This window comes from Gossypium hirsutum, chromosome D01, assembly GCF_007990345.1.
Source record: "Gossypium hirsutum isolate 1008001.06 chromosome D01, Gossypium_hirsutum_v2.1, whole genome shotgun sequence".
Classification (NCBI taxonomy): domain Eukaryota; kingdom Viridiplantae; phylum Streptophyta; class Magnoliopsida; order Malvales; family Malvaceae; genus Gossypium; species Gossypium hirsutum.
Window position 1 is genome coordinate 16245724 of NC_053437.1, and position 11243 is coordinate 16256966.

The 11243-nt window shown below is 33.8% G+C and overlaps 1 protein-coding gene across 1 annotated transcript; it reads left to right on the top strand.

Moving 5' to 3' along the window:
• The first annotated feature begins 5007 nt into the window (after positions 1-5007).
• LOC107922049 (pre-rRNA-processing protein TSR1 homolog) lies at positions 5008-10913 on the top strand. The gene is made up of 21 exons (XM_016851881.2): positions 5008-5183; positions 5307-5383; positions 5456-5533; positions 5626-5757; positions 5980-6030; positions 6136-6267; positions 6357-6479; positions 6630-6707; positions 6968-7060; positions 7132-7254; positions 7374-7457; positions 8034-8132; positions 8249-8461; positions 8626-8701; positions 9114-9217; positions 9301-9560; positions 9652-9738; positions 9814-10044; positions 10205-10283; positions 10395-10458; positions 10585-10913. The coding sequence occupies exons 1-21, from the start codon at positions 5093-5095 to the stop codon at positions 10698-10700; spliced, it is 2391 nt and encodes a 796-aa protein (XP_016707370.2). The 5' UTR covers positions 5008-5092; the 3' UTR covers positions 10701-10913.
• Positions 10914-11243: the final 330 nt, after the last annotated feature.

Consider the following 11243-nt stretch of genomic DNA (forward strand, 5'->3'; position numbering starts at 1 on the left):
AAACAAAAAAAATTTAGTTATCGACTTAAAAATGAAAATGGGAGTCGCCACCGACCTTTTATTAAGGTGTGATCGGGTCACATTGAAAATAATTTTAGGTCTGCGAATTTTGAGAAAACAGGTTCGGGGGTCGGTTACGTACGAGGAAGGGTTAGCACCCTCGTAATGCCCAAGATTGGTATCGAATTTATTGTTTATCATCTTAATGCCGAAATTTTAAAAAGATTTTAAAATACGATCCCTTTATCTTATTAAAAATACTTGGATAAATCGATGCAGATTCTAAAGGCCTCCTTATCCTAAAGTAATAAAATGACATACCCAATACATTAGGGCACGACATTTTTAGTGCTCCAGAATAAGTTTGTCTTTTGATTTTTGAAACATGTGTGGTGAAATTCAAAAAGGATATTCAATTGCTTTAAGTCCGATGAAAAATTGAAACCCAATACGTTAGGGCACGATTTCTCAAAGCTCCGAGCATTGAATATTGACCTTATTATTTTACAAATCCTCATTTCGAGAAAACGACGTCTCACATCCAATACATTAGGACACGACTTATTGAATTCCCGAGAGTGGGTTTTACGTATTTTGGTTAGAGAAAACTTTTGATCATTCAGATTCAACGAGAAGAATTGGAACCCAATACATTAGAGCTCAATTCTCTCGAGGATTCTAAATATCAAATATATGTGTTACTTTGAAAGGCTTTTGTGTAAAGGATTTTAAGTAACATGAAACGTAATTTTTTAAATAAATAAAATGCGATTGAATGATGATATACAACATGAATTGATCAATCATAAATTTAAATATACAATAATGAATACAAACAATCAATAAATAAATTCAAACGAGCAAAAAATAACAATTTCATTATGTAAATATCAACATTAACCAATAAGGGGAAATTAATTGAAAATCAAGCAAGAAAATAAGACTCATGAAATATGCAAATTTAAACATAATTTAAGAAATAAGTATAACATGGATAAATTAAAGGTTAAAATAAACTTGAATAGATTAACAACATTGAAATAAATTGAGATAAATTAAAAATGTTAAAATATTAAAAAGAGATAAAATATCTATAATAATAAGAAGTTGATATTAAATAATGTGCATGGATAATGAAAATGATTTAATAGGAAGTATGTACACATATAGTATTATTATATAATATTGCAAATCTAAAAAATACGTAATGAGTGAGTTTTAAGGAAATATAATATAGAATAAAATATTAAAATGTATATGAAACATTGAGTTTACAAAAGGACACGTATAAAATGTAAAAATTTAAACAATGATACATAACAAATTTTGAATAATAAATTATGATAAGTTTATATAATATTAACGTTAGATTCAAAATAATATTAATATCGGAATAGTGTTGATAATAAACTTAAGAAATATATTAAACTTAGATAAGAAAGAAAGTTAGATTTTTGGGTGAAATTGTGTTAAATTCGAAATGAGAAGGAAGAAATTGAAAATAAAACAGATTTGGGGGGGCAAAAGGGGACATCCGAATAACATGGGGGACTAGATGGGAAATAATTCCTGTCCCTCCAAAACGCGGTGCACAACCTGGGCCAAATTGAAAACAACAACAAATTATACTGCCCAAAATGAAATAAATTAAAAGGACCAAATTGAAACACATTGCGAAACAGGAAGGATGTGGCACGCAAATATCCCTCCCCACCCAAAACGCGCGGATCTAGCCGCAACTGGGTCGGGTCCACGGGTTAACAGCCCAATACGGCCCCGTTTTGGAGCCATGGGAACGACTTCAACAGCGCCGTTCTATAGTATGCACAAAAATAAAAATTAAAAAAAATAAGAAGGGACAAGGCACTAAGCCATCTTGATGGATCTGCGAACCCTAGGCAGATCGCCCTTTGCGCACCGCTCTTCCTACCAACGTTTGGAGGCTCCGATTCCTCACCCGCCTCCGATAGCGATGGAGGGAGCAAAGGATTGACCACTAGGTACGCTCTTTGCTCTCTAATCTCTTTCCTTTATTTCCTTTCGAACCGTCGATCACACAAACACGAAAAAGGATTAACAGAAAAGAAAAACAGAATAAAAAATTGAATCACCTTCTATATTCTGGAAATTTTCCTCTGATTTTCTATTTCGAATCTTTGAATCTCTATCTCTGTGTGTCAAAAAAAAAAGTTTACAATGCGTATTTGGCTTTTATATAGCCAGAAAATAGAAAGAAAACACAAAAAAAATTGCAACAAAAAATCCTTTTCTCTTTTTTCTTTGCTGCCGTTTTTCTGCTTGTTCATTTTGTTTGTCTACTTGTGTAGGTACGGGGTACAGCGTCAAGGACATGGCACATACGGAGGCCAGTTGGGGCGACGCACGCGCATGGAGGTGCAGCACGCGCGGAAGAGGCCCTGAGTTCGACGGCGGCGTCACTAGTTGCTGAAAGCTAGGGTTTCGGTTTTGGGGAATACTTTGGGGTAGGTTGGGCCAGGGTTAGCTGATTAGATTTAGTGGATTAGGTTCATATTGGGCTTGGGTAGAAAATGCTTAGGTTTGGATTTGTAAAGAAAATGGACATTTATTATTATTTATTTTTATATTTTATTTAGGTTTTAATTTTGGGCTCGGGCCGGGCAAATTGGGCCTGTTACATTCTTTTCAATCTTGTGTTGGATATTTTGGAATGGTCAAAATGAATTCATTTTCCAACTGGCAAGTAGTAACAGTAGCAATCTGATTTCGAAATGCATGGCATGGACAAGAAGTATCATTAATGATAAATGTATGGATTGACTTATGTGCAGCACAATCACTTGTGATAATTGGTATCCACCAGCGGAAAGATGGGTGAAGCTTAATACGGATAACGCACTATCATTACAGTACTCTAATGATACTATTGGTGGTGTTCTTTGAGATTTAATAGGAGGTTGGCTATTTGGGTTTGCTATGAAGGTCGGTGTATCAAACATTTTTTATATTGAAGCACAAGTTATATATAAAGGATTCACTCTAGCTTGGAAGAAAGGGTTTCACAAGCTTGTGATTGAAAGCGACAATGCATTGTTGATTGATATAATTGGGAACGATTATGCGATTGATAATAACATTTCTGAACTTCGTTTAATACATGATTTATGCAAGCAAGTTTGGTAACTTAATTTTTGGCATGTCACGTGAGAGCATAATAAACTGGCATATTGCATGGCCAAAGTTGTTCCTATTGATCTTAACAAGTTATCAACTTTTGAAGACCCACCCGATCATGCTCGATCTTTGTTTTAAGAAGATGCTCATTCAATAATGGTTAATATAGACTCCTATTAGCCTTATTGTAGCTAGTTCCTTGAAGTTGTTTCTTTTCTAAAAAAGAAAAGAAAGGAAAATTTCTTTCATTTCTATCATTTCATTCGTGTCATTTACTTTAAAAACCTTTAAACTTTTTTTTTCTAAAAAAGTTAGCTTTTTTTTGTTTAATTAGTGCTCTTCATAGGTTTAGCTAGTTTAGATTTCGCTGCCTGAGAACAAACTTGTTCTAGATCTAACATCATGAAAATGAGGCTTCCTAGTAATGTTTTTTGTTGTTTCATTTTTCTAGTTAAGAATCCATCTTCGTTAAACAAAATCGATCTAGGTTTCAACTCAACAAATATGATTTAGGGTAAACTACACAAATAGTTAATTAATTATAAAAAAATTCAATTTAGGCACCTAAAATAAAAAAAAGTTTGCAATTTAAGTACCTACATTACATAGTTCGATAATTTTGGTCACTCTCGTTAGAATCACAAATGACAATTTGACGTGGTAGTTAAAAAATTTGGTATAATAATAAATTTAGCCCTCAACTTTTACATATTATTTTTTAATAATTTTAAAAATTTAACCCTCAAAATTTAAAAATAATCTCAAATTGATTTTAATTCTAAAAAATTCAAAGAAAAATATAAAAATATAATTTTTTTCAAAAAATATTATAAATTTTAAAAAAGATATAAAATAAAAATATTTTTGACAATAAATAATATAAAAAATTTAAAAATATATAAATATATGTTTTTAAAAGATATAACAATAATTTTAAAATTTATATTAATGTTAAATAAATATAAATATAAATATATTAATATTAAATAAAATAAAAATCCCTCACTCTGTGCCTCTATTTTCCAATTAAATAATAATATTTTTTGATCAAACACGATCGAGTTCCACCAATAAATCCTCTAAGTGAGCCATTCCTACATGATTCTTTTAAGGTCATTAATGTTTTAATGATCCGCATAAAATCAATAACTAACCGCATACGTATTTTCTTGTCCCCAAAGTTACTCTTTCTTTTCTCATAGATTAAGTGACCAACAAGTACAAATGACCTAAAAGTTTATATATATTTTGTGCAATGGAAGATTGGACAACGACTCTGGGTTTATGGGGGAGAGGGTTAAATTTTGAGATTATTTGTAAATTTTGAATGTTAATTTTTTAAAATTATGGTTAAATTAATATAATATATAAAAGTTGAGGGCTACATTTGTTATTTATATTAATTTTTTAACAACTTGTCATTTATGATTTTAATGAGAGTTATCAAAATGATCGAATTATATAATGTAAGTGCTTAAATTGCAAACTTTTTATTTTAAGTGCCTAAAATGAAAATTTTTATAGTTAATTAACTATTTGTGTAGTTTACCCTAAATCATATTTGTTGAGCTGAAACCTAGATCAATTTTGTTTAATAATTCTTAAAATTAGAATCAAATTGAGATTATTTATAAATTTTAAATGTTATTTTTTTAAAATTATAACTAAATTAATATAATAGGGAAAAGTTAGAGGATTAAATTTATTATAATACTGAATTTTTTTAACTGTTTGTTATTTTAACGAACTATGTCACCTTAAATTACAAATTTTATACTAAGTTAAATAAATGGATTAATTATCTAATTAATTATCCATAAATAATAACATATAAATAATTCTGTAGCTTATCCCGCCGCCGACCCTAAATAACTTTGAGAGATTTTGAACTATTTTCTCTGCTTTGGGGGAGTTCGTTTATCCCACTGTTTCCATCACCATGGGAGGATCTCGAGCTCAAGTCAATAAGCCTCACAAAACCCGTTTCTCCTCTAAATCTTCTAGGAACATTCATAAAATCTCTCAAAAAGGTTGCCCTGCTCTGTTCAACTTCAATGGTTTAGATTTATATATATTTTTAATTATGATTTTGTTTTCTCTACTAAGAATTTTATCTGTTTTTTTGAATGGTTCTTTATCTTTTGGTGGTTTAGATAAGAACCGGATTGCAAAATCGAACCGTAATGTAACGCAGGGAGCTCGAGCTGCTCGGCTTCAGCGAAGCAAGATGGTGAGTGAGAATAAATATGAATATCTCTAATGCTTATTATCTCACACTGGATAGTGCTATTCGATTTTGTAGCTACGAGAGCAGAAGAAGGAAGCTCTTTTGAAAGAAAAAAGGGCTTCAAGTGGATCAGCCAGCCCTCCCCGTGTCATTGTAAGCCTTTTGTATAAATTAATTCTTCCCATATTGTTGCTTCAAGTGCCTATTGTTTTCCTCCCTAAAGTCTTATTATTTTTTTATCACAGCTTCTTTTCCCTCTTTCCGCATCCGTGAATGTAAGTTCACTTGCTGAAGACATTTTGAGATTGCTTTCAGCAGATGTTAGCAGAGCTCTTTCATCAACGGTAGCTTCTTCAGAGTACAAACTGCGAGCAACAGTAGGCGTCACTCCTCGTGTTTTTGTTTCATGCTATTAGTTAAAGAAAGCTGCTAGTTAATAATTTCAAGCTCAGCTTTCATTTTGATTTGTCAATTTTGTGGTGGATATCATTTTATCATTCTGTGAGGTTCAGTGTAATATTATTGAAAGATGTGCCTTTTATGCTTGATCCTAAGTGCAAGAACTAGCAACCTCTTAATCGTCAAGTTGTTCTGTCTAGGTACTGCATGCTCCTCATGGGGACCTATTATCGTGTATGGAAATGGCCAAGGTAAAAAATTGTCTACATCTTGGTGATATATTGTGTCAACCTCATTTAGTAACCCTCTTTTTTTTTTTTGTTCACTTTAATGGTCAACTGCCTGTTTAATTGTAGGTTGCTGATTTGATTGCTTTTGTGGCATCAGCTACTGAACAAAGCACATGTGACTATATTGATTCATTTGGAAGTCAATGCCTTTCGGTGTTCAGGTCTCTAGGTTTACCGAGCACAGTCGTTTTCATTCGTGTATGTTCTTAGTTCACGACTTTATATGGTTTTTATACTTGTGATCTCTCTAAGAAAGCAAGTATTGAGGTTGAAGTTTTTTCCTCCAGGATCTGCCTACTGAGCTTAAAAGACAAAATGATGCAAAGAAGATTGTTACTTGCAGCCTTACTTCTGAATTTCCAGAGGATTGCAAGTTTTATCCCGCAGATACGAAGGACGACTTGCACAAGGTGATATTCTGTGCAATGAGTTTTCTTTTTTGGGTTTAACTGATATATCCGTGAATTAATCAGATTGAGATGGAATTGAATAATCATTGTGTTCCATTTATTCACTTTTTTTCCTGCTTCTAATACACTTTACTGATATTTTGATTGCAGTTCATGTGGCTTTTTAAGGAGCAAAGACTCACAACTCCACATTGGAGAAATCAACGGCCTTATCTCATTGCTCAAAAAGTACTTCTAAGTTATTGCAAATTTTTTATGAATTTTACATTGTTAGGAGTAGCATCGATTGTGAGGAAACTTTAACGAAGGTATTTTTGCAATGTAAGTCTTGGAGATGTTCACCTATAAAAAACTTAGTGATAGGTTGTACACAATCATTTTTGGATGGGCGGTTGTCCAATCCTTTTACAATCCATTAATTTTTTTTCATGTTACTTGTTTGTGCCAAAACCTTTGAAGGTAAAATTTTACAAACTGCTATGTTTTAGGTTGATATGGTACCAGATGACTCCAGTCCAGAGAAGTGTACACTTCTCCTCACTGGTTATACACGTGCTCACAGCCTCTCAGTGAACCAGCTGGTAGTTATATCTCTCTAAGCTTTGCTTCACATGTATATCTGGTGGTGGCTTCTTACGGTCTTATACATTAGGTTCATGTTTCTGGTGCGGGGGATTTTCAATTGAGTAGAATTGACATTATGAAGGATCCTATCCCTTTAAATGCTAGAAAAGATCATAATGCTATGGATTCTGATGACATTGAAGATGCTGAGGTACGTTTATTTTAATGAAATTTGAACACTATTTCAGAAGCAAGAAAAGCCTTTATCTTATGTACTGGGTAGCAATGAAGTGGGTAATGAACTTTTCAATTTTGCTTCTTCGCGTCCAGATCATTCGTTCCCTAGCTCCTGATCCATCAAGCCTGGAGCCTTTGCTTGTTGAGAATGTTCCAGATCCACTTGCTGGAGAACAGGTAACTTGGATATTAGAGCTTTAAATATCTTGCTCGCGATTTCCTATGATTACTCTGTCATGACTTGGTACTTGCTTTTTGGCATGTAGATCAACAGAGTTACTACTTTGGTCTCCTCATTCTTGTTAAATACTGACTTCCCTGATATTGTTTCATCTCATTTTTCTGCTTCTTTCAACTATTAATCAAATCACTCAAATGTGTTTTTTTTGGAGTAATAGTAATTGTCATGCACGCAGCAAAACCTGTAGTAAAGAATTCAAGGAATTTTGATACTGAGTATGCTTAAAAGACGAGTATAATTAAATTGAATTGAGACATCAGGAAAACCAAGGGTTGTATTTTTCAAACTTTTGGTTACATATTAGGGTTGTGCCTTTGATAAGATGATTAAGTTGCTGCTTGCCCCCGATCCAATCTACAAAGTACGAACTAATTTTGTGTCTGCTTAGCTACTTTGTAATTGAGTTTTTCTTATTAAATTAGTAAAATTACTTTATAGTGGTATGCACACACCCTTATGCATTCTTCTAGGGGATGTTGGGTGCTATTTATACTGCTGTTTTATTATGACAGACATGGCCCACTGAAGCAGAAATGGCTGAGGCTGAAAGAAATCAAAAGCAGAAGAGGTTGAGAAAGAGAGCTCTCCCTCGAGGCACTTCTGAGTATCAGGTCTGAATTGTCTTGCCAGTTCCTGGGACTCTTTAACATTTGCTGTCCACCTTTCTGTTTCTTATTTTTCATGTTTATGCATAACAATCTATTTGTGACCACTGGCTGCCATTCAGGCTGCTTGGATCGTAGATGATACAGATGGAGAGGATTCTGGCGTGGAGAATGATGGAGATGATGATGAGGATGATGATGGCATGTTGTTGGATGAAGGAGAAAGTGGCTGTCCTAGTCAAGAAGACACCAACAATCGAGATTTTGAGGAAGATCAAGCTTCCTTGCACTTAAGGGACTCTGATGAAGAAACTGAAAATGATTCCGTGATGATGGTGTGTCTCTTTGATGCTTATGTCCCAATGCAATTTGTACTTGATGAATTATGAGGAAGAGCCAGCTATATGTTTCTGCATATCCTTGCTTCTTGCGGCATTCATGTTGTTTCTTTTTCTCTTAAATATTCTGCATGTGAATGATTTTTTTTTTATACATGCAGGAAGGGGACAATATGACAAGGGAACAGATAGAGGATGAGATTAAAAAAATAAAAGAGGCACATGCCGAAGATGAGGGTATTTATGTTTTCTGGATGAGTCCTAGAGTTTTTTTCAGAGCATTTCTTATGATTAGTTGTCATATTGTGTAAAGCCAGAATAATCTATATTGGGGGGGGGGGGACACCTATAATTGGAACATCTTATTATAGCTGACTACTAAAATTTGACCCTTGTAAGCCCTTTTCTCCTCATAATTGAAGTCACTAATTCTAGTCTTCAAAGTATTAACAAGTGAGGAGTGGGCATGCATATGATAGTTAGTCTGCAGTTAAGTTTTGAATTTTGATGATGAGATTGGGTAGCTACTACCCTACTGCACCAATGCATGCATTTTTCTCTGAACACTCTTCTCAAATCTTCACAGCCATGTATGAACACCTCTTGTAATGTAGGTGCTAATATACCGTTGATTAAATGTTAATTTCAGAATTTCCAGATGAAGTGGATACTCCACTAGATGTTCCTGCTAGAAAGCGGTTTGCAAAATATAGAGGCCTCAAGTCTTTTAGGACATCCTCGTGGGACCCCAAAGTAATTTATTGTGATACCATTTTGATGAGCTTTGTTTTGGGTTAATATTAGGAAGTTATTAAAAGTTTACTGGTTATTGTTAGGAATCTCTACCTCCAGAATATGCCAGAATTTTTGCTTTTGATAGTTTTGCAAGAACACAAAAGCATGTTGTTGTAAAAGCTTTAAAAGTGGAGCAAGAGGGCAGGGATGACTGTGCGCCAGTTGGTTCATTTGCTAGGTTTTATATCAAGGAGGTTCCTTTTCATGCTGCTTCCAACTTGTGTGCGGCCTCAAGAACTGCACCCATTGTTTTATGTGGTCTCCTGCAACATGAGTCTAAGATGTCTGTTCTTCATTTTAGGTATATATTTCTCTTTACACTTTCCTGGTTATGAGTAGCAACAATTCACCCTTATTTATTTATTTTTTCCCAATATGAATTCTTTTTGCAGTATAAAAAAGCATGATAGTTATGATGCTCCAATTAAATCTAAAGAAGAACTCATATTCCATGTTGGTTTCCGTCAGTTTGTTGCTAGGTAATGGTCTCTTTGTAGCTTACTACTGTCTTGGACCTTTTACCAGAATCCTGAAATCTCTCTGCTTATTTTCAGACCGATCTTTTCAACTGACAATATTAATTCAGACAAGCACAAGATGGAAAGGTTTCTTCATGCCGGACGTTTTTCAATAGCATCAATATATGCTCCCATTTCTTTTCCACCTCTCCCCTTGATTGCCCTGAAGAATGCAGCAGGAGCTGGCACACCTGCAGTTGCTGCTGTTGGTTCCTTGAGAAGTATTGACCCCGATAGAATAATTTTAAAGAAGATTATTTTAACTGGGTATGGATTCTTTTGTTGGGTGATAAAAGTTTTCGAAGATGATTTTACTACTGGTTTATGTTTATTCTAGAATTTCAGACTTAGAAGAAGCAATACCTATAAAATGCAAAAGTGATTTATGTAGTTTGGCTATGTTAATTTGGATTATATCTTGATGCAGTTATCCTCAACGAGTATCAAAGTTAAAAGCCACAGTACGATATATGTTCCATAATCCAGAGGATGTGAGATGGTTTAAGGTAGGATAATCTGTTACAAGTGATTTAAAATATTTTGTTTCTATAGTTGAATAGCCAGTGGAAAAATTACTTTTTACATAAATTATATTCTTGATTTGGATGTGGTTGCAGCCTGTTGAAGTGTGGACGAAGTGCGGTCGTCGTGGTCGAGTTAAGGAACCCATTGGTACCCATGGTACGTTAATCCTATCAAATACACATATCTTGCTGAATTCCCATCTTTATCGAATATACTTGGGTTCCGGCTCTAGTTTTCGAGGAGAAAGCTGAGTATTGCTTTTTATTCCAATCTTTTTATCAGGTGGAATGAAATGCATATTTAATGGGGGCCTTCAACAACATGATACTGTTTGCATGAGCTTATACAAGCGGGCATATCCAAAGTGGCCGGAACACCGGTTCCCTGCTAATGTTTGATCAGGAGCTCCTGTTTCATAAATGCAGGAGATGCGCTTGCTTGTATTGGGAATGAAGCACCGGTTCAGAAATCTGGACTCCAATTTACCATGCTATATTCTTTTTCCTCTCTTTGGTTTCTTCTCTATGTGGGTTTTCTTTGTCCATTTTGTGATATGGGGCATTTGAGAACAAATATGATATTTTTGCGGAAAAAGAAAAAGAAAAAGAAAACAAATACCATTATCTATACAACTAAAGAGAAGCTTGCGTTTCATATACTGATCAGATTTTGTTTTGTTTGGTCAAATTCTAAGATCAGGTTTCTCTGACTTCCAGGTTTTGTAGTTATAGTTTCATCTTTTCAATTTGTCGCAAACTAAATTTTAGTTATGGACTGTGATGTGAAATTTTAGCATACATTAAAAGTCACATATACACTTATTTATATACTAGATAAAACAAAATTTATAAACATATGTATATTATATAATAATATCCATGCATATAATATATATAGAACCCCACACACTTATATATATATATATGTATATTACCAAAATC